This window comes from Doryrhamphus excisus, linkage group LG15 (genome assembly GCF_037039965.1).
Source record: "Doryrhamphus excisus strain RoL-2023G ecotype Guam linkage group LG15, RoL_Dexc_Guam_v1.1, whole genome shotgun sequence".
Classification (NCBI taxonomy): Eukaryota; Metazoa; Chordata; class Actinopteri; order Syngnathiformes; family Syngnathidae; genus Doryrhamphus; species Doryrhamphus excisus.
This window is the reverse complement of record NC_136371.1, coordinates 222871-246698: the sequence shown is the minus strand read 5'-3', so window position 1 is coordinate 246698 and position 23828 is coordinate 222871. Positions and strand designations below refer to the sequence as shown.

The window sequence follows — 23828 nt, the reverse complement described above, 5'->3', positions numbered from 1 at the left end:
GTATAATTAATAGTTATTAATGAAAGAATAATAAATAATAATTGTATTTAAAATGATTTGAACAAATTAATAAACTATGTATTTCATAAATAAATATCAATAAAAATATTTAAAAATAAATACATGAAATTCAAAGGAAGAAAATGGAGTCATCCCTCATCATTTAGCGGTTCCAATAAATAAATGGTTGAATATGGCCTATTGCGTTTAAAATAATGCATATCAAATCATATTTGGCATATTTTTTTGCCCAAATGAAACATTTTCAAGCATAATGATGGCTAAATGAAGTAAAACACAAATATAAGGCATTCCGAAGACGAAGATAATAAAATCCCTAATAAAAACATGGCCTGCTATTGTGGTCGTAACCCATGCCAAGCTAAAACTCAACTCTGAACCCGTCACTTCCTGTCTGCCCGCCACGCCCTTAAAGAACACTCAGTCTTTAATGGCTTATTTGCCCCCATTATTTGCCCCCCATTATGTGGACTATGTTGGGTAATAGGAGCGTCAAGGTGACTGGGTAACGTCTAGCTGTCGGCCATTAATCATGGATTTCAAAGGTTGTAAACAAGATTCCTATGCTCTGGTTTTAGTTCAGGAGAGCATCAGGAGACGTCCCTCAGCAAATGATATAAACAAACAGGCCTACTGCTTGTTTTAGGAGGTCAGAGTCCAAGAAAACACGGTTCAGTGCAAAATGAACTTGGTGTCAACATCTGACCACACGTGGACATACATGGAGACCACACACTCAGTAGGAAACCAGGTGACCTGTCCAGGAACTTGTCACACCGTCCTTCACGACCAGGATGTGACGAGACTCATCCACCCCCGATGTGTGTGTGTGTGTGTGTGTGTGTGTGTGTGTGCACTCAGCGTCATGGCCGTGTGTGTTGTGTTACCTGGAACGTCTCTGCTGTGGCTCACCTTGCTGGCATGCAGTCTTCAGGCGCTTGGCCAAGGCGACCGTAAGATGTGTTACCTTCTTGGATCTTGGCAGTTAGTGCTTGTTGCTTATCTGGATAACACAAGAAAGAGATACGGTAGCTTTCTAATTCTCGGAGTTAACGTAGAAATGGGAACGCGAATACACTGCTCATCCAAATTTGAAGACAAGTTTATAAAAATGCAAGAATGTACTTATTTATTTTGCAATGTTAGATCTTACGGAGGTTCTAATGGGAGCTTCAAAATGAAAAACAGAAGAAATAAGAGTGAGGCCATATTTGTAAAAATTGCAAACAGCCATTAAAGGGGAGCCGTTCTTCAGGTGACCAAACATTCGAGACCAAAATTCTCAGTAATTCTCAGTAGCGCCGTCATTCATCACCTCAAACATTGGTTATGGCTTGCTTGGTGTCAGTGTCTTCTGGAGGCTGGGGGGTGAAGATGGATCCATGGAGGTCATCCACTGTCTGGAACCGATGCCCGTTTTGGTACACTTCCCTTGCCATCCATCTTGAAATGTTCTCAATTCAATTCAAACCAGATTGGTCCAAAGTGGTCTTACTCCTCATGAAGAAGTCCTTCACCAGGTGGGCGTTGGGTAGTTCTCCTGTTCTCCTGTTGAAATAGCCAGCCATTACCGCACTGGCGAAGCAACAAGGGCCTTCGGTCAGGAGGGATGCCCCCTGCAACATATCTGCATAGCCAGCTTCCGTTTGACGCCCCTGCACAACCTGCCCTTTGTTTCTCATAATATAAAACTTTGTTGTTTGGTGCTCTCCAGCAACGGGTCATTGTGGCGTTGAAGGAGATGAGGCCGTCAAGACCATTTTTTTTCTTAAAACCCTTCTCTTGCAGATACTGTCTGGTGGTTATTGCACTCGGCACCAGTACCAACCTTCATCAGATCCCCCAGTTCAGGGCTGGTGACATTTTATGCATCCATATCTCAGTAGCAATGGCCCGCTGCAAGAGCCATGCTTGTGCAGCTCAACCATCGACCGCAGTCAAAGAGAGAAAGCTTTTTTGCCTTTGCCTGACATTTCTGTCAAGATTTTGGCTTTTAAAGGTTGTGGTCTCCAACTTTTGCTCAGCTGATGAACAGCCTATTTTACTTGAAGGTGTCTGCGCCAAAAATTACTTACTATTTTTTTTTACCATTTTTTATGCCTTGCTCAAATTTCTTCTTTTTGCATTTTAAAGCTCTAGATTCAACCTTCTGGTCTTAAAATTGGATATTTGTGGTCACTGCAAATGAATACCTGAAAAAGTATTATTTCAGGTTCTAACCACAAACGCATGTTGTAGATAACCACAATGAACACCAGGTGAACAGACATCATTCATCTTTGCAATGAATAGTGTAGTTGTATAAATCTGAAGGAAACGTGTTTTCAAACATCACGTCTGACATCCAAACATTCATCATGCCCCAAAATGTGAAATTGCACGAAATGTTTCAGTGTTTGTACGCGCACCAGCATCACAGAGCATCTTCCTGCGGTCCAAACGAGCCAACCTGTTCTTCGTGGAGGAGATACTGCAAGGGAATCTGGAGCGGGAGTGTTATGAGGAGCTCTGCACTTACGAAGAGGCCATGGAGTACTTCGAGGACAACGCCAAGACGGTCAGACCCACCGCTGTCACGCCACTTTTTTGTGTGTGGCTCTACGTTTCATGATGTTTGTGTCTCCTGACAGCTTGCCTTCTGGACCGTTTATGCCGGTAAGTTCACCGCAATGAAACCTCTTTCCTGTCTTGTCCTCAGTGGCACCGTCTCTACCAAACAACATGGCTGGTCTCGCCACAGTTTGGTATACCTTTCCTTTCATTTTAGCATCACGCCTGACACTTTTCTCCATCCTGCCTGCACACGCTCCTTCACCTCCTTCTCACAATCTCCATTCTTCTGGACTTCGTATTCTCCACCTTATGTATCTCTTCTCCCTGTAACCTCACTCTTCCACTCATTCAATCATTTTCTACCGCTTATCCTCACGAGGGTCGCGGGGGTGCTGGAGCCTATCCCAGCTGTCTTCCACCCTGGACTGGTGGCCAGCCAATCCCGGGGCACATATAGACAAACAACCATTCACACTCACATTCATACCTATGGACAATTTGGAGTGGCCAATTAACCTAGCATGTTTTTGGAATGTGGGAGGAAACCGGAGTATGCACGGGGAGAACATGCAAACTCCACACAGAGATGGCCGAGGGTGGAATTGAACTCGGGTCTCCTCGCTGTGAGGTCTGCGTGCTAACCACTAGACCGCCGTGCAGCCCTCTATTGTGTTCTCTCCCTGTCAAATGTTGAAGCTGAAATGTGAAAACACAGGATGTGGCAAATACGGAAATCAAGATGGTGCCCCCAGGCTGCCCTTGGGTGACCCCTACATTCAATGAAATGTGTGACTATGAGCCTCCAAAGTCAGAAAAAAGTATTTGTTGTGTCTGACAGACGGGAATCAGTGCCGTCCCAACCCCTGCCTTCACGGTGGGAACTGCACCGACAAGGTGGGTGGATTCCACTGCTCCTGCACGGCCCCCCACCACGGATCAGCATGTGAACTGGGAGCAGAAGCGGGGACCAACAGCCAGGAAGATGAAGCAGAGGCGCTAAAAGCTCCACGGGGGCCAGGTGACCCTCAGGGACCGACCCAGAAAGAGCCAAGATCGGCCGCCCTGCTTCAACATATGGCGTGTTTCAGGAATGGCGCCCTGCCCCACCAGTGGCCCAAGCGTCTGTCACCAGCTGTGCACCGTGTCCACTCACAAATTCTCCTGCTCCTGCGTGGCAGGCTTCAAACTGCAGAGCGACGGGCGGAGCTGCCTGCCTGAAGGTCCAAACAACACACGTATGAGGAGGAACACCTCAAGGACACAACACTGATGCTCTGGTATTTCCTCAGTGGAGTTTCCCTGCGGACGACTTCCCGGCGTCCCGACCACACGACCAGTGTGTCACCATGGAAACTGTCCTTGGCAGGTGACGACAAGCCCGTATGGTTTGAGGCACGACGTCTACGTCGTCTCTGAATGTGCGTTTGCTTTGTCTGCAGGCTTTGGTGCTGGACAGCAGGGGGGCGGAGCTGTGTGCCGGCGTGGTGTTGGGTCAGCGGTCCATTCTGATCGCTGCCAGCTGCCTCCTACAGGAAGCTGACCCCCACCCCTCCAATTTCTTAGTTGTCACCGGTATCAAACTTTACAGACTCGGTCCAAGATCCGTCACAATGAATGACTTCGTATTTCCTCGTCTCCTAGGTAGCAAGGGCACACCGATGTCCGTCAAAGCTTTCTACATCCACAAACGCTATGTTCCAAATCGCCGTCAGAACGACCTTGCCTTCCTCGAGCTGGCCCACCCCCTGCCCTGGGGCACCACCCTCATCCACCTGTGTTTGCCCACCAAGGATTTCAGCGAAAACATCCTCATGTATCCCGGGCGGGCTGGGGTTGCAGCCAGCATGAACCAGAACTTGGACCAGAAACTAGTCTACACAAGTTTGGAGGAGTGTCGCCGCCATCTTAATGTCTCGCTTCCACTCGACAATAAAATGTTCTGCATGAAGAGCGGACCAAGTGGACCACTATCGAAGCACAATCAAACCCAGATGGAGAGTCCACACAAAGCCCACACTGAAGGTCCAACATTAAAGTCCACAGCTTGGCAATGTGGCGGTCTGGCGGCCGGCATGCCGGCGGCCACAGTGGAGCACGGGACTGCGTTTCTAACAGGACTGCACATTTTGCCACCAAAAGGCTGCCCTCAGAAGGGGCTGGTGTTCACCAAAGTGTCCCGATACCTAGCTTGGATCAGACTGCATCTGGAGGCCGCTGAGAAGCACGTGACCACGCAAGCACCCCCAAATCAAAAAAGACTGACTCAACCAACTTTTGAGTGACGTGTCCAGTTTAGGACGTCACATATTCTCCACCGAAGATCACCAAGTAAAGATGCTCTCCTCTGCAACAACACTGCACAAAGCAGCCAGTCGAGTTGAAACAGAGTGAGACATCCTTTCGATGGGCAATATCAAACGTCAGGAGAATCAGCAATAAGGGATTTGATCCAATCTTATTCCAATGAAAATGAAATCAGCTCTTATAAATGTTATCCCTTAATATCTCATGGCGATAAGCATCACCAACATTTCAAGTGACTTTTTTTCCTATTAAAAGTCATTTCAAACCCATTCAACAATTCTAATGCTTGAATATGACACAGGTAAAGACGCGGTATGCTAACGTTATGCTAAATATGAGGGGCTTATAATGTACCATTTAAACGCTTTTACTGTAATTGATAAGGTGAAGCAACATTTAATGTAGTTTACCGCTTTCATACTCACATATTTGTGATGAAAAACATCACTGGTAGACTCGGCTTAATCCTGAAAAGATAGCACGGCTAGCTAGCGTCTTTGTACTTGCTGTCCTGTGGCCATACGTTTGTACTTGGAACTATGGAAAAGGTTGACACCTATGGTTTGGATAAAAACCGAGAACCTTCCTCTCACCCATCTCTGCCTTATCTTCCTCCACATCGGGCCAACAGCTGTCAAACTTCACAAGCACAGTAACATAGATATAAAATAAATACCACAAATCTCCATGGTTGGTGTTTGGGTGTAATACCGCAAGGTCCACTAGGGGGTGCTGGCAACGATGGTGGTACATAGTAGGTGATAAAACGACACAGGAAGAATAAATCCTGATGGTGAACATCAACTCATCGTGGATTATCTTCCTTATTCTGTACCACAGGTTAGTATAAAGTAGAACTAATTTATACAAATAGCTGTAAAGAGTGGAGAAAGTTGTTAAAGTAAACAGCTGACTGGAAAGTGGTGTGTTCTAAAATGTTTTGTAGAGCATTTGAACATATGTGAAATGGCTAAAAATGTGAAATATGTTACTGATATTATTGTCCTAAAGATATGTGAATCTTAATAACTGAATAACTGTTTAATCAGCATTCAAACGTTTATCTGTTAATGCTGGAAAGAAATTGAGGCATAAAGACAAATACTGCAATATTATACAATGTAAGCTATAGGAAAAAGTGCCACATTTAGTTTACATTTTGTTTCAACCAAGTAATCATTCTAAACAGACCCCCCCAATAAAAAACATGACCAAACAGCCGGGACAAACACTTCATGAGGTAGATCATTGACTTGCTTCAGTATATTTCCAAAATGTTCAAAATAGCAGTCAATGCCACAATGGTGTGTTGCTGCTGGATGTTCATAGTATGAGTGATACTGTGATTTTCTTTTCAAAAGAGTAAGGTTTAAAACTACAGTGGACGAAGTAAGCGCAGAGAACAAGAGACAGATGGATGCCCACCTCGAGTTTTTTTTTTGTGTGTGTTCATTTTACTGATGACTGCTATGAAAGAACACCCTAACAAGGAACATTTGGCTTGGAAGTACGATATAAAGACAGTTGTGGAAAAAACAAATGTATCATCCTAGCTAGGACAGAGAATGCCTGAAATAAAGACAGAAGTTGGCCATTTTTTGCCGGTCTGCAAGTGTCTGGCCAAGAGTAGCCTCTATAGTTCATGTGTCGATAGCATGTAAATGAACTACATTGTTTGTCGCGCACATGCTAGTTAACCTCCTGACTGAGAGGTCAACGTTTATTGAGAAGGAAACATTTACAGACGATCCCTGTTGCCGGCTTCTAATAGTCAGACGGCACAGAAGAAGACTGGTTTGGATAAAAGCTGGGTTGTAGCCGTTTATCTGTGTTGGCTATTGAGCTCAACAGTTTGAATGTGAGTGTTTCGAACTTTACCACAGGATATGAAATAAATCACACTACAAGGGCTCCTTTATGCTCATTACTAAGCAGATTTGAAATAGTAACTGAAGGATAACAACTCCAGCGTTAAAACCTAAGTACTAAATCAGTATATCCTCAATTCCTAATGCATACAATGAACAAAAGCCAAAAATGCAAATACTTTTTAATTTCCTGTTTTACAGTATGGTGTACAAAATAAAGAAAAAGTATAAAAGAGCTTGCCGAGCGTGTGGGAGCGTCACAGTCAGGGTGCTGCTAGGAGACTGAAGACAGCGAAGGGAAGGGATTCTGTTTGCTGACCACAAGCTTCTGGTGCTGATGGGAAATGTAACCTTTGATGTGACCCTGCAAGCAGCAGACACTGAGTCAGTATTACCGTATTGCATATATGTGGGGGGCATGCAGAAAATAATTGACAACCACTGGTCGAGAGGGGAGGGAAGTTGAGTGGTTAGCACGCAGGCCACACAGCTAGGAGACCCGAGTTCAATTCCACCCTCGGGTAGCTACTCCTTCTACTATGACTACGTAGCCCTACAAGAATTCGATGAAAGGTAATCCAAAATGGGGCCCTGATTATGCATAATCAGGTATTTTCTGTGATTGTGTTTCAAGTGTGCATGCAAGCAGGACTTTCAGAAAACAATGAAGCAGAGTCAAACTGGAAATAAGAAATATGGTTCCTAAAATAAGATGCACGGGACGTAGCTGTTTTAAATTTTCCAAAAAACAGGTCTTGCTAATGAGTAGCTGTCTGCTAGGTTACTTCTTCTTTGTTCCTGTGTGTGTGTGTGTGTGTGTGTGTGTGTGTGTGTTCACCATGTAGATTAGGTTAGCCAGGATACACTGCACCTCATCGATGTCAACATCCTCCACCTTCATCATCTGCAGGGCCACCAGGAAGGTGTGCAGAGGCAGCTGGTGGGTCCTGAGGAGCAGATATCTGCACACCAATGACAGGAGGTCAAAAGAGCGCTCACGTCACTCTAAAAAAAAAAAACAAAAACAAAAAAACTGCGAGTGTGAAAGCTCACACTTTCTTGAAGAGGTTCCTGTACGTGATGATCTTGAGCTTCTCCAGGATGAGGAAGATACCACAGCGGATGAAGAAGGTCTCGTGTTTGGACAGAGCCTCATTCAGCAGCAGCAGGTTCCCGTCACTGCCACATACACATATGCATACACACACACAGCCACATACACACACACACACACAGCCACATACACAGCGGTGTTGGACTACCGTCACGTAATGGGCAAAGAGATATGCAGTAGTCCCCCGTTTATTGTGGTTAGTTGGTTCCAGACCTTCCTGGTTGCTGTGCAGCATGTATTTAGCATTTAGGAAAGATGCATGCAATTATGAATTATTACTTATGAAATGGTTCTGCCACCTTGTGGCCGTTTTTAGGGTTGTTTTTGTTCTGCTTTTCTGACCTATAACTGTAGTTAGAATGTTGTATTCTGGTGTTAAACCATTAAACGCAGGCTAACTGTGACGTCAGTCAGTGAGCCTTGCCGGCTCCAGCCGCCGGTGACTCCCCTATGTGGGCACGCCCGGGTACAAGCTGAATGGGATCAATCACAGCAGAGTGGATGTGCCCGGAGGCGGGCTGTGGGTGGAATAATTACATTCAAGGAAATACAGCCGGAATAGGTGCAGGATCTGGAAGATCACCTCAATACAAAGGGGCCGAAAATGAGCACAACTGGTCCCCTTTGAAACTGCACCAAACAGGATCTCTTCTGTTGTGCGAATGCATCATCACCTCCATTTGCCTCTCACACAAAAAGTGTATCAATACGTTGGGATTGGGCATTGATAAATACGTCTTTGGGAGTGGATGACGTCATGTAAAAGCCTCAGCCTGTCTGAAACAAACAAACCACACCTTAGCAGACGGGCCAACATGGCGGTGCTGGTCTTACCTGACAGCTTTGGTGACGTCTGCAAACTGCAAAAGGTCGTACTTTTCCAGTAGCTTCAGTGTCGGCATGTGGCCCTGAAATGGCAGCAAACGTGTTACTGGAGGTTCTGACGGGTCCGAGTGGCTTCAAACCGGATGAAGAGGCGAATGGTCTGACCAGCAGCATCTTCACAGGCAGCAGGTAGATGAGAATCATTCTCTTGTTCTTCTGACTGCTGCGATGGCAGTGTCGGAAGGAAAAGGACAGAAACTCCTCAGCTGTGGGACAAAGACACGGTCCTTCTTCATGCAAGCCATGTTCTAACAGGAGGCTTTTGGGGGGGGTGACAAGCTACCTGGTTTGAAGTCGCTGTCAAACATGGCCTTGCGGCCGACGTAGTATTTGTACGTGACCTTCTGAGCAGGGCTGTAGTCATTCTTCAGGTTGGAGCTGTCGATGGCTCTGATGAGTGGCTTACACAGATGCAGCTTATTGATCTAATTTAAAGACACACACATTAGCATACATGCAAACACACACACAATACAAAAAAGATTTCTTCAGACTAAAATTGACGATGATTATGTTTGCATTCGCTTGAGACCTTGAAGTAGATCTTGAAGAGCTGGTTGCTCAAAAACATCATCCCCCATTTCTTGGAATCTTCAATCCCAGCTCGACTGCAAAGTGAAAATGGGAGACAGCGATGAGATTGTTGAGTCAAGACAGCCATTTGGGCCGCAATATTACCGCACTGTATTACTGTATTACTGTATTACTGTACGTCCACCGGGAACTCTGCTTTGAACTGAATAAATGGGAGGTCCTCCATAGCATTTCATTTGACCAACAAGCATCACACAAATAATGAAAAATTGAGGGGGGGGGGGGTCCTAATACGGAAAAACCTTTGTAAACAAAACATATTTTAAGTAAAAATAACATTTTAGAAGCATAAAGTGCAAATATTAAAGTTGTGATATTATTAGAGTCATACAATACAAGGAATATAGTTTACGTTATAATGTTAAAAGACTGAATTCAAAATATTTTGGTAATTAAGTCATAATTACAAAAAGAAATTTTAAAAAGACAGTTGAAATTGCTGGAAAATAATAAAAAAAAGAACAGAAATGCAAAAAAACCAGCCATAATTTTACAAGAATAAAGTAAAAATATTAAAGGAAACCTATTATGCTCATTTTTCGGCCCTTTGTGTAGACTTGTGTACTCCTGTAGTGCAGCTACACACAATAACCAGCACAGAAAACTTTGGAGATCTTCCAGAATCTGCACCTATTCCAGCTTTATTTCCCCGGATTTGCTTCCCACCAAAACGGTTTCTCCTCTTGTTTCACTGTTAGAGTAATAATTCCAGTTATGAGGGTGAATAGAGTGATAGAGTACTGACTTGTCACTGGCACAAACACGAAAGCAGCTCATCAGTTGCTCGGCTGCTTTCTCCAGCATTTCACTCGGCTGACCTTTACCCTTCTGCTGCAACTGCTGCTCCGCCTGAAACCACACGGACCACCGCTTTATATCACCGGCAGTCAAATGGCTGCTTTGATTCAGGTGGTCTTACGCTGTTAGCAAATATCCTGAGATCCAGAGCGACGGCAAACATCACAGGTAGCGCCCTGAAAAAAAAACACACACCACAGATGTTCCTTTGTGCTTCAGGTGTTTGCGGCAAGCGAAGGCAACGCTCACCAGTTCTCCTCTTTGTGTGACTGAAACGCTCTCAGAAAGGATGTGAAAAGTCAAGGAGTGACAAGGCGTGTGGAATCTGGGAAGTAATGCCGTCATTTGGGATGATCCGATGGATCGGGCATGATCGGTATAGTTTGGTGATTGGCTTATGCCAATGAATGCCTTCACCTGTGGCTAGCACCATTGCCGTTTAGGGTCTTTCCAAAACAAAAACAAACATGTCGGTTGTGTGGAACTGCCAATGCATGTCAAAATCCTCAAAAATGGCCGCTACTACTGAGAGGGACGGCTTTTGAGAAATGGCTGTGATTTTGTTTATGTTAATCAATTACTAATTGTATGAGTGAATATCTATTTTTTGGGGCCACTGTGGCAATCAAGGGACTTTGGGATTGTCCCGATTTCCCCCTTTATACGACACCACTGACCAATAGCACTCATCATAAATCAATTGGGATGATCGGTATCGGAATCGGCTGCGTAAATCCCCAGTCATCACAAAGGATATTGGACCACGATGGTCTGGAACTTGTAGGCTTCTACAAAGTCGTGATTGGCGACTGCATATGTACACCTGGCACACAAGGAAAGACTGTTAAAAAGGCAAGGCACCGATATCACCAACACCCAAAGCGCCAATCAAAACCATCACCTGAGATGAGCCGCCACCATCTCGTCATAAGGCGGCTCAAGAACCTGCTGGCATTTGTCCTCTGGATTGGCAAGCTGGAATACAGAAAGGTACGGGTGAAGTTAGAGCTGAAAAACAACGGGAGCACAGCACACTGACGTCGGCCTGGCCTTGCCTGGAGACGAGGGTTAGCAACGTGCGGGTGTTTGAATGATAGCAGCTCGGCACAGTGTGACCCCCTCTGGTTATCGATTGCTTCATAGACCTGCAGGAGGGTGGAAGGGCCCTGCTTAGCCGTGTTCGTATAAAAACATACTGGTGGACAAAGGTCGGATGTCACCTGCTGGAGATACTGGTTGATAGTGATGTGCGCCATGATGCCGCCGTCTGACAGCAGACTCAACCTACCGAGACAAAGTTGTGAAGAGCAACAACGACTAAAGGTTGTACATAAGGTTCTTCCATAAGGTTGTACAGATCTACATGGTCCAGTTTCCAATAACCACGAACTTCATCTGACTTAATGTCAAGGGGTCAAAACAATGCAATGAAATGTTTACATCGCTTCCTTTCGTCCCAATGCAAATGCCGGCTAGGTTAGCTCGGTGGAAGTGTTAGCAAATTGTCTCACCAATTTCCTTGGAATATTAATAAACCTTACAATATACAGAAAAAAAGTTTATATAGTCATTGCTTTTAAGAACATACCTTTAAAATACAAAATGACATCCAATAAAACCACCATTCAAATTCAATTCCGAGCGGCTTCACTGGAATCAACGTCCGGGTTATTGTAATATACTTCCGGTTCGGAATTGACTTGCGGCTGGATTTTACAAAGTAAAGGTCTAGAAATAGTGTGCGTATATACGAGCTTTTGTCCTTAAAATATTAACACATACTGCAAAATAAACAATACATAATTTTTAAAAATAAACAATTCCTCTCACCCACAAGAATTGAACCAAAGACAGTTTAAGTTGCATGTATCTTGTTTTATTTACAATCTATTTCACAAAGGAATACATGAAAACTGGTTTCACCACAAAAAACAAAGGTGGAACATCACGATAGAAAGCCACACAAATGCACTTAGTTATCACCAATATTACCAGCAAGTGGCGCTCCAACTCTACCCTTGAAATACCAACATGATTCCTGAACAGCTTTAAGGGCTTTGTCTCAATTGGCGCACTTCCGGCAGTGCAGCGCACACGCCGTACCCGGATGTTGCACATAAATGGCCAAAATGCTGGACACTTGAACTCAACAGTTGGCTCGGTAAGCCGAGGAACAGCGACTAAATGTCGTCGTGTATATCCTGTTGTAGTGCTGAGTAGTAGACAATGAAGGAGAAGTGGACAAACATCGTGATTGTCATTTCTGGAAAGTGCGCAACAATAGTAGTCAATTTGGGACAGCACTAAACTGTCAAAATTGGTACAGAGTGTATGCAATATACAGTAATCCCTCGTTTATTGCGCTTCATTCCACACCACACTGGACTGTGATAAGTGAATTTCTGGAAACTAGGATTGCTTATAAATGTAACATTTCCGTAGCTAGGAGCATACAAAACCTGTTTGTTTTTAACCTTCTAAATACGTTTTTTTAAACATTATTAGAGCCCTCTAGATATGTAAAAAGTCACTTTTGCACACTTATTACTCAATGTAGTGAACATAATCAGAAAAAATAAGCTATTTAAATAAAACCTGTCCTCTTTTGTGTCACAGTAAATGTGTTCCCCATGTGTGGAGGACAGGAAGTGACGTTGGGGTTTAGAGTTGAGTTTTAGCTTGGCATGGGTTGTTATTATGATTAAGCTAATTAAGTCCTACCCCCGCCCCCTGCCCCCCGCCCCCCGCCCCCCATCTGTTACTTTTACAATCTCTTACTAATCTGTTCTTTGTTCGCTTCCTGTTTTCCAGGTATGTTGTTTTTTTTCCAACACAAACAGAAGTCTAAATTAATGTAATCATATAGTGACATAATGGTGTTTTTTTACAACTACAATAATGATCATACATAGATATAATCATCAAAATGGTGATATATCATAACATAAACACAACATGACTTTTAGCCATTGTTTTGCTTGAAAATGCTTAATTTTGACCAAAGAAAATCCGTGCTTAAAACATGCTTAAATCTGCATATATATTTTTTACTAGTAGGCCGTAGCCAACATGATTTATCAATGAATATATTTTTGACAAACCATGATAGAGGGATATTAACCACCGTATTTTCATAAATAATCAATAGCCACTCATAGCTGAATCCCATTCAGCCAATGATATGCCTTCTTAGAAAGAATGGGTGGGGCCAGGAGCCCACCCTGCACCATCCGCTCGAGTACTACTGTGAGGCTGCATGAGGTTCTCGCTGCAGACCGGTCCTTGGAAAAGGGGGCATGGCGAATGGGAGGGGCTTATCTCACCGCAGCCAAGCGTCCATAGACAGGGATACCGGCTAAACACACACGTGAGTTAATTGCTTTTATTGTTAAATACTGTACGTTAGCAAGTGGGGGGGGTCTCACCTGGGGCTGTGAGGAGGAGGAGGAGGCTGTGATGATGGGGCGTTGTTGGTCAGGGGATACGAGGAGGAGGAGCTCCATCCGTCTGATAACATCTGAACACCTTGGTACACAAAGTATTTGTGTTTATTCAAATATATACGATATCCTGTATGAGTGAATATGGTTTAGTATTTCCATTTTTTATACTTTTATTGCTATGTTTCTTGTTTTTAATATTTTAATATCTATTTTATTATTTTATTTCTTAAATGCTCTTTTAGTTTTGGATTATTACTTTTTATTTTTACTAGTCGGTGCAGCACTTTGGAAACTCTGTTAATAAAATGTGCTATATAAATAAAGTGGATTGGATTGGATTGTTCTTTGAGTGTACAACATAGATAGATACCGTCCACATCATCACTGTAACCAATCTATGATCAATTTCTTGTATTGATATGATAATCATGATATGACACGAGAGTGATCCGGTGTCTGTGGCGTCCGAAAAAAAAGTTAGACCCCAAACGGATTCTTTGCGTTGTCCCGTATGGTCGCATCAGAACGGCACCGGATTGAGTGTGATCCCAGGGTTGCAGTGTAGACGATCTGCAGTCAATGTAAGGATTATCTGATATTTGGCATCTTGTCACACGACTATACAACATTGTAACAACATTTGTAGGTCAGAAAAGTGGATTTTTTGCTGATGCAAGGCGAGTCTTCTTGTTCCCCCAGGGAACACACCCACCAGGGACATGAACAGGGAACTCCACACCTAAAATATTTCAACTAAAGAAGTGTTTTGGACGAAACAGGAGCAGCCCAGTTGCCTCAACTTTCCCTTTGCATACCTGTATGACGGCACGTTACCTGGTTGGTGTGAGCGGTGCGGCAGGTAAGGGGAGGGGTAGGGAGAGTGTCGCCCAGCGTAACCATGGCGCCTGTATCCATGCTGTGACATGAGCGAAAGGCTGCTGCCGCAAGAGAAATTCCCACCTCCAGCTGGTGAGCACAGAGACCAACCTGACATTGCAGATAGTTTTATTAGTTTTATTAGTAGCAACTTCCAATCCAATCACCTCTCCAGAGGTTTGGTCCCAGAGCCCAAGCTGTGTGCCAAAGTGAGTCTGAGTATATCTCGGGGGAACCGCATCATTTACAATCCTTATGTGAAACATGAACACATATTTCTTTCACTTTTCTGTGCGTAACGCCAGAAAAAGAGTTAATATGAGCTAGCTAACAATGCACGTCAACGATGTTCCTCTGTCTCACAGGACCAAGTGGGGGGTGAATCACCGTTAATTTATGAAATGAATGAGAAATGAAACTCTGTTGTTCTACTGTCCATGTTATACTGACAATGGAGACTGGAGAACAATTGGACCATAGCAACACAGCCAGTGATATATTCCCCCTGTGCCGGAGTATTTCTGGCACAAGAGGTTAACATATTAGTTTTATGAACAGCTTGACTTTGTTTATTAAACAAGAAACTCACATGGTGGAACCCCAACACGACCCTCTGTTGGCTCAGCTAAACCCGGTCGGCCTGGGTTCCTGTGGTCAGCAAAATGTGGTCAGATTATTGAAAGAGCCAGTACATGTTAGAAATATAAGCCCAACATGACCCTAAGCCTGCTTGTAACGGGTCATTGTCTGTTAATACTCCCGTAGGTGGAGACAATGCTGTGGAGCGCTATTTCAAACCTGCCGTCTCACCCCGAGATCACACTTTACTCCAAGATCACACTGAATCTGTTGCGGCTTTCCGCAAAGTGGCACTCACACTGACCCGGGTGGCACCGCAGCGAGAATCCACACCGGCTGTGGAAACAGCGCTCACGAGAACCGATGTTCACGGGAGGACTATCTTTGATAGCCGTATCTGGCTTACATTTTGATGGTTTTTTGGTGCCTTTTGACTTCTTATAATAAGTAGAAAACCGTTCTGTTTTTCATGTTTATTATCAAATAGTGTTGAATGACTTCATATTGTTGTTTGTTTGTATACAATGTTGATAGAGACAGGTATCGTCCAAATCGTCTTATTTTGTAATTATTTCATAATTATTATCAATTTATTGTATTAATATGATGATGATATGAGATATTCTTTCCATCGTGCCATACGGCCGCCGGCACCATAAGGTGAGCCTACAATAGGAATTTCCATCTTGTGGACCATTTCCAGCAACTGGAACGGAACCAAAGCCATTTGTTATGCCACCTTGACACAAATTTTGGCTCTGCATTGATCCATAATTCGCCATGGCAACGTGTGTCCTTTCGATGAAACACCTGAAAAGCGTGAAGACTACTTTGCACGCTGTTCAAGTTCTATAAATGTTCATTTCACACGTGACATGCAAATCATGACCGGAAATCGTAATCAATTTGGGACAGCACTAAACTGTCAAAATTGGTCCAGAGTGTATGCAATATACCGTAATCCCTCGTTTATTGCGGTACATTCCACACCACACTGGACTGTGATAAGTGAATTTATGAATTTATTCATTCATTCATTCATTCATTTTCTACCGCTTATCCTCATGAGGGTCGCAGGGGTGCTGGAGCCTATCCCAGCTGTCTTCCACCCTGGACTGGTGGCCAGCCAATCCCAGGGCACATATAGACAAACAACCATTCACACTCACATTCATACCTATGGACAATTTGGAGTGGCCAATTAACCTAGCATGTTTTTGGAATGTGGGAGGAAACCGGAGTACCCGGAGAAAAGCCACGCATGCACGGGGAGAACATGCAAACTCCACACAGAGATGGCTGAAGGTGGGATTGAACCCGGGTCTCCTAGCTGAGGAGGTGAGGAGGTGAGCAGCGGAGTTGTGACTATATTGTAGTTTGTTGAGGGTTTTGGATGTTGTACCGTAAAGAATAGTGTTGCAGTCGTCCATTGTGGATGTGATAAACGCGTGGATCAGGGATTCAGTGGCAGAGAATGAAAGTGATGGGCGGAGTCGGGCTATGTTCTTAAGATGGAAAAATGCTGTTGGGGTTAATTGTTTGACGTGGGGTTCAAAAGAATTATATATTGTTATATCATCAACACATTTGACAAGGTAAAGGTCACATGTCTCAGCCACTATACCTGTCTTTGGCGTCCAGGAAGGCTTTGGCGAAAGGATTATATTTGATCTTCAGAGCTGTGATCTGCAAGAAAGCATACAGTCCTTAGCACTGCTTAGTTTAGTTTTTAGCAGTTAGCCGTGAGAAACATACCTCATCATTCTGGTAGGCGGTGACGGCGATAAACTGAGTCTCTACGAAGGAAACGTTGGAAACCAGACGATGTTGAGAGCCCACGCACACAATGTGGAGATGAGGCTGGTACTTATGAAGCGAGTTTAGCATGATCTGGAAGACATACACAAAACACGCACTTTGCTTTGTGTCTCTTGTCCAAATACCGTACCAGCCCCCCAGCCCCCAGCCCCCCAGCCGGACTAAAAAGGCCCAATTAACCAATGGTGGTCCTCCAGACCATCACAGAAACAACAAACAATTTTCTATTCATGTTGAGAGGCTGGCTTCACGTGTGCCCTTGTCGTGTGTTTGTGCGTGTCGGTGCCCGCATTTGCTGGATGGAGTGTGTGGGCTCTTCAAATTTAGCCGACCTCCTTCTCTCTCATCAACCCGAGACATGATGGTTCAGTTAATTTCCCAGTAAAAAACATAATTACCATAATGCACAAATAAGCTGAGCAATTATTTCATTACGGTGGAGCTCCAGCGCTGCATTACTGCCCTGCGTGTGTCTCTCCTCCGTGTGATTACCGAGCAACTCTGCCCAGAAAGAGCATTAAACCGCAACAGGCCAATTAAAAGCAGTTTACTGTGTTCCTGTGGCTGCGGGTGAAGTGTGTGAGAAGAGCCGCTGAAGTGGATTATTACAGGTGGTGCTCTCTCTCCCACTCCGCCACAATAGTTGGCAGAACAAGAAACGCACTCGAGCAGAATGAGCAACCAAAAATGACAACCGGGTTTGCCAGTCCTGTAACTTAGGCAGGTGAAATCTATATATCAATAAATATATAATACATATATATACACATCTATATATCTATATCTATCAGGGCTGTCAAAGCTAACACGTTAGTGACGCGTTTACGGCTTGACCCTCGGCCCCCACCGTAGTTTGACTGAAGCTAACTCTGTTGCCACAAATATGGTAGGAGCTATTGAGTAGTGTAAAATAAAATGCATTCATATTTAGTCGTGTGTTCCTAGCTTTCTAATATCTGCTATTCATTTTTTGTTGGTTTGTTTTGTTTGGATTACTTGATAATATTTTCTTTAGTCATTTATTTGTTCATACATTCATTTTCTACCGCTTATTCTCACAAGGGTCGCGCAGGTGCTGGAGCCTATCCCAGCTGTCTTGGGGCCAGACACAGGGTACACCCTGGACTGGGGCCAGCCAATCCCAGGGCACATATAGACACTCGGGTAGGATGTGACCCTGCAAGCAGCAGACACTGAGTCAGTATTACCGTATTGCATATATGTGGGGGGCATGCAGAAAATAACTGACAACCACTGGTCTAGAGGGGAGGGGAGTTGAGTGGTCAGCACGCAGGCCACACAGCTAGGAGACCCAAGTTCAATTCCACCATCGGGCAGCTACTCCTTCTGCTGTGACTACTACATACTTCCTGCCACATTCCAACAACCATTCACACTCACATTCATACCTATGGATAATTTGGAGTGGCCAATTAACCTAGCATGTTTTTGGAATGTGGGAGGAAACCGGAGTACCCGGAGAAAACCCACACAAACTCCACACAGAGATGGCCGAGGGTGCGATTGAACTCTGGTCTCTGGTCTGCGCGCTAACCACTCGACCACCGTGCAGCCCTTATTTATTTGTTTATTTATCATATTTTGTTGGGGTTAATTAGTAGTTGATTTGATTGGATAACACCCTGGACACCTGCAATCTATTTATGTAGGCAGTGCTCACGGGACCAGCATGCACCGGGGCGGGCCTATGGTTTTTGTACCAGAGCGAGAGAGGCAACAGGAGACAATGCCTTTGTTCTCTTTTAGTTAGCTTGCTTGGTAATAAAAAGAAATAAGAAAAACACAAATCTGGGCTTCCCTGCTGAGACTAAATGACTTCCCAAATGTGACAACCGTGTGTGTCCTGGTCAACACTGCTCACAGTCATCACAACAGAACACAGAAATCATCAATCATCTGTCGCCAGCCCAATTTCCAGTTTGTTTTCTGTGTAATGTTCTAATGTGGGACTTGTTTCATTTTGTCTAGAATATATCACAGGCCAATAAAAAAACAGCTGCGGGCCACAAATGGCCCCCAGCCACTCACCTGGTTGATTAGCTACGTGCTGCCTGAGTGAATGAAAGCAACCTTCCATCACAGTAAGTTTCTCTCCACAATCAGCAACTGCAGCTTTTATCATGTCCAAAAATGAGGCACAGACGTTGAGGTAATACCTGTCCTTCTCCGTTGACCTTGTTTGTCAGTTTGACCCTGTTGAAAGTCACGGCCGCTTTCATCCAGTGAGCTCCAAAGTTGGGCGAGTCCGGGTGGATGTAGATGCCGCCGGGGCTGCGGCCCTCGTTGCGCACCTCCGCTCGGCCTGCCGGCACCCATTCACCGTTGACAAACTTCCAACGACAGCCATCCGCGGGCATGAAGTCCAGCAGAAATGAATACATGGAACTCGGGTCGAGACCTGACACGCTGACCTTCAGGACGGGAAACATGCGCCTGGATGAGAATATCAGATTCAGCTGCTAAATCTGCCTGGTCCTTGCGACTGTTGCTCACATATGAACTACGGGACTCAGCACCAATGACGATACCGTCACGGGAACATGAGCGTCTGGGATGGAGAGCAAACCTGAGCACATGTATGACTGCTGAAGAAGTGCACTGTAACACTTTGGGGGGTAAGAAAATATCGTTTTGGCGAAATACTGCGATACCTCGATCCACGATACTGTATCCATGTTAAAAAGTATGATATGGATATGTTGGGCATTTCTCATAGACTGCATATGGTATTTATTCAAGGTTCATTTCTGATTTGAATTGAAACCTCCGATGGTTAGGCGGCAGCACTTCCGTAGCCAATTAGGCGAGGACGTTGAAGGAGATTGACGAGTGAAACGTCACACACGTAAACACAGTTCAACATGGCCGAATGCCAGTGCGTAACAGCGGCCCCTGCGGCGTACAAGGCTGAAGTGTGGACACATTTTGGATTTCTACACAAAGTAGGGTGTGCACAAATGGACAAAAGCCAAGCTGTTTCCCAAATAAAGTATTCGGGAAACACGACAAATATGCGAGTCCACTTAGCGAGACAGCTTCCACAGCCTATAGAATGTGAACATTTGAGACATCATTTAAAGCTCGTTTTAAAGCTGGATGTTAAAGCTTTATTCATCCAAATGCTACACTTTAAGTTGGTGATACAGCAGAGAGAACATACTGTTCTAATGGAATAAAAATGTGTTTAGTAAGTGCATATTGCTGGTGGTTTTCCAGGAAATAATCTTTAACTACAAGAAAAAGTAAAAAAATATGGCCTTGTTAACAGTATGGTGATATATGGTATCGTGAGCCTAGTATCGTGATACGTATGGTATGGCCAGATACACACCCCTAGTAAAAGTACAATTGTACCAAATCTATACTGTGGTATACGAGAGGCTTACCGCCCATTCTTGGTGACAATCATCTCATTGGTGATTTGCTGGAACTTCCTCCACAGCTCAGCGTCCTCTAGTGTCACTTGCAGCCCCCTCTCTGTCGGGTCGCCCTTCTCCCGCCCGGCCTGCAGTTCGCTCTCCACCGCGCTCAGCAGCCGTGACATGCAGCGCTCTGCGGATTTGGAGCGACCAGCGCCGCCATAGCAGTCTGATGAAGCCTCGCCCCCGTCCCGTCGCTCCTCCACCTTCATCTGCAGGACACACACGTCATTCATGTCCATAATTACGTGTGATTATCATGGGCTTGAATGTCTTCGTCATTTTGGGGATATGATTTACAATAATTGGGTGGGCCATTTATACATTTATTTTGGATTTGGTCTATTTTGCACGCTCTCATTTACAGTGCTATGAAAAAGTTGATAGGATTTACAGAAAGTGTGCAATAATTATTTAAACAAAAAGTAGGCGGGTGCATAAATTGTTTGTTTTATTGCTTTGAATACCTTTAACAATAATTATTGTTTGGTTAGTTCATTGACCTTTGACCTGCATACACAAGTGAAGCCAATCATGAGGAAGGGTATTTATTTATTTAAGGTGGCCAATCTTCTCTGAAGAGTAACACCATGGTAGCCTCAAAACAACTGTCACATGACCTGAGAGCAAAGATTGTTCAACATCATGGTCTAGGGGAAGGATACAAACATTTTCAGCTGTCAGGTCCCACTCTGAGGAATAAAGTGAGGAAATGGAAGACCACAGGAACAGTTCTAGTCAAGGCCTGGAGTGGCAGGCCAGGAAAAATCTCAGCTTGGCAGAAACAGAGGATGGTGAGAAGAATCAAAGTCAACCCACAGACCAGACCAAACTTTGTGCGGGAACAAGATACCTCAATCGGATTGGGGAAAGGAATATTCCACCCCCGTGAATCCCATTATATATTCTTTCGGAATGAGGTGTATACAAAGGTTGAATTCTTTCTGTTTGAGCAAATAAACCGAATGCAAGCAGAATATGAAAATGATGTGAAATCTTTTCATACCACTGAATATAGAGGCTGCAGCAAGAGAATATTTTTTTACCGACTGGCAAAGCCCACAACTTCTCGTTAGTGATCAGGACTGCCTGCAGCTGATAGACGCTTAAGTCTTTATATTAGGGCTGTGAACCAATTTAAATATTTGATTGCCATAATTTGTCCAAAGTTAACTCAAAATTAATCCCATTTAATCGCAGATAGAAATAAGTTTATTATCTATAACAAGTATGGTATTTCCTTGGATTTGTGACCACCCCCGCCTCTTGGCACGCCCACTGCACTGTGATTGGTCACACACCCAAAGTGCTTCCCAAGTACTAATGAACCCCACGTTCTAATATGGTGGGTATATGAGCTGACAATAAATGAATAAAGTCTTTGGAGAGCTAATTGAAAAGTGTTTAGGAGCTACTGGCAGCTCATGATCTACTGGTTGGAGACCCCTGACTTACCGTGGATGAACTCAGAGTGGTAACCAAGCACCGCTAGCGCAGCGGAGCTAAGGAGAAGCCGGACGTGAGCATTGCTAACGTCTCATGTGGCCGCTAATTGTGGTGGGAAACGGTGTTAGCAACCCCCCCCCCATGCAAGAGCTTTTGCTGCATGACTAACACAAAACAAACCCAGCTAGGACACTGACACCAGTCCAGGGTGTACCCCGCCCCCCGCCCAAAGTCAGCTGGGATAGGCTCCAGCCTATCTATGCTTTATGGAAGTGAGGTTTGTGTTTGTTGGTGCAGGTCAGGATAACCGGCATATATGAGGACCAATACGGACAGAAGAAGGCCAATGGCAATATTTACATTAGCTAAGACTTACCAATCTTGGTTTTACATTACATATCCAATCGGGAATAAAAACATGAAATTGTATTGTGTGCTTGGTCCAGTCGTTCCATCGAGACGGCCACATTTATACAATATATATATATATATATATATGTATACTGTATATGTAGAAACTGTGTGGATGCACACATTTTTATATGTAAAAACACACACACACACACACAGCTCTGGAAATGTGTGCCTGCATCAAAGACGCATGAAAGCAGCGATTAAAACTCTGGGCTATAACCTTTTTTGTGTTTTGACCATTTTTATGTTTATATACCATATTTTCTGGACTATAAGTCGCTCCGGAGTATAAGTGGCAACAAAATGCATCATTAGGTAGAAAAAAACATCCATAAGTCGCACTGGAGTATAAGTGGCATTTTTTGCGGGTAATTTATTTTCCAAACTACTTGACCAAAACAGACATTAGGTCCTCTTGGAAGGCAAGTTGTACCAATAAAAGACTAGAGAACAGGCTGAATAGGTGTAAGATATGCTAACACAATGCTTATTCAGATACACTAAAAATAAACATGAACACAAAAGGTGTCCAGGGTTTATGGAACATAAACACTTTTTTCATTTATAAGTCGCCAGCCATTCATTCAAGTGTGATGACAAATCCTAAATCCTAAAAAAAAAAAAATACAGTCTGTTTACAAAGATAAATATGAAATATGCTTTACAAACCATCCAATATTGAATAATTGAAGCAGGACCCCATTATAATAAGCTAGTAGACACATGACTGCACCAATAATGAATGGCGGCTGTTCCACTGACGGTGACGTGTTAAGTAGACCAGAGAAAAAGTCATTCCCAAACTTCCTATGCAACATTTGCTTCCACATCAGGAAAGGTGAGACTCACCTGTGTGCTGAAAGAATCCCCGAGGAATCGAACTGATGGAGTGGAATGAGTCAAAGATGAGCGCTAACGAGAGTTTGCTTGAAGATGGGGAAACGGCTCGGCGTCCGACTGAACACCATCAAACGCTGAAAGCTCCGCCCTCGTGGCTCTTCACGGAGCGGCCCTTTCATTTCGGCCGAGAGCTGCAAACACACACACACACACACACACACACACACACACACTTGCACCAACATTCATCATAGCCACTTTATAGTGGTGTTTTCAATTATTAGAGTGAGTGACTTTTCAAAATAAGAGCACATCCATGTAGCATGAAAAGAGGCTTTTGTACCAAGAGTAGCTTTGCCGTGTCATGATCACACAGAAGACCAAAGAATAACATCGGACCCAAATGTCAGGCAGGAGTGTGAAACTGACAAGAGGTCAAACATCTGGAAACGCGACACTCGATACGTGTGGGTGTGTGTGATTTAATCAGCGGGGAGATTACTGGTTTTAGCCTGCCATCAGGCATAAAGACAGTGTGAACAAAGGCGCTAGGTAAATATCAGCAGGTGAGACACCGGCAACAACACGGAGACCACGGCATCTGACCAAGACACAGCTTGATCAACTTGAGTGTTTTATTCAAAAGCACAGGAAATGCTGCCGTTTATTTGTTGTCTGCTCACCCATTGACTTGCAATGATTCAAGGACCATCACATTTTGGGAATTTCTTGAAAATGTTCTTTGAAAGAACAAAGATGGAAAGACAGAGACAAAGATTTCCCTGAAATATTTGGGCATGTACAAGCAGAACGAAGACAAAAAGACACAGAGCCA

At 44.1% G+C, this 23828-nt stretch overlaps 3 protein-coding genes across 3 annotated transcripts; 1 reads left to right on the top strand and 2 right to left on the bottom strand.

The window, feature by feature from the left end:
* The first annotated feature begins 1521 nt into the window (after positions 1–1521).
* prozb (protein Z, vitamin K-dependent plasma glycoprotein b) lies at positions 1522–5663 on the top strand. The gene is made up of 9 exons (XM_058052108.2): positions 1522–1541; positions 1810–1877; positions 2415–2578; positions 2652–2676; positions 3413–3592; positions 3663–3794; positions 3864–3940; positions 4014–4146; positions 4216–5663. The coding sequence occupies exons 1-9, from the start codon at positions 1522–1524 to the stop codon at positions 4854–4856; spliced, it is 1440 nt and encodes a 479-aa protein (XP_057908091.2). The 3' UTR covers positions 4857–5663.
* A 1254-nt stretch (positions 5664–6917) lies between these two features.
* On the bottom strand, positions 6918–11863 carry pcid2 (PCI domain containing 2). The gene is made up of 15 exons (XM_058051261.2): positions 11726–11863; positions 11358–11421; positions 11193–11282; positions 11039–11112; positions 10895–10960; positions 10387–10428; positions 10259–10313; positions 10085–10188; positions 9278–9353; positions 9029–9170; positions 8851–8951; positions 8695–8768; positions 7800–7925; positions 7585–7708; positions 6918–7110 (listed from the first exon to the last, which is right to left on the bottom strand). Exons 2-15 carry the CDS (start codon positions 11391–11393, stop codon positions 7021–7023), a joined length of 1200 nt encoding a protein of 399 aa, XP_057907244.2. The 5' UTR covers positions 11394–11421; positions 11726–11863; the 3' UTR covers positions 6918–7020.
* Positions 11864–12897: 1034 nt separating this feature from the next.
* On the bottom strand, positions 12898–23149 carry LOC131104262 (T-box transcription factor T). Its single transcript, XM_058051262.2, has 9 exons — positions 23003–23149; positions 20261–20505; positions 19031–19307; positions 16791–16925; positions 16660–16721; positions 15046–15104; positions 14415–14567; positions 13563–13662; positions 12898–13492 (listed from the first exon to the last, which is right to left on the bottom strand). The coding sequence occupies exons 2-9, from the start codon at positions 20503–20505 to the stop codon at positions 13327–13329; spliced, it is 1197 nt and encodes a 398-aa protein (XP_057907245.2). The 5' UTR covers positions 23003–23149; the 3' UTR covers positions 12898–13326.
* Between the last annotated feature and the right edge of the window lie 679 nt (positions 23150–23828).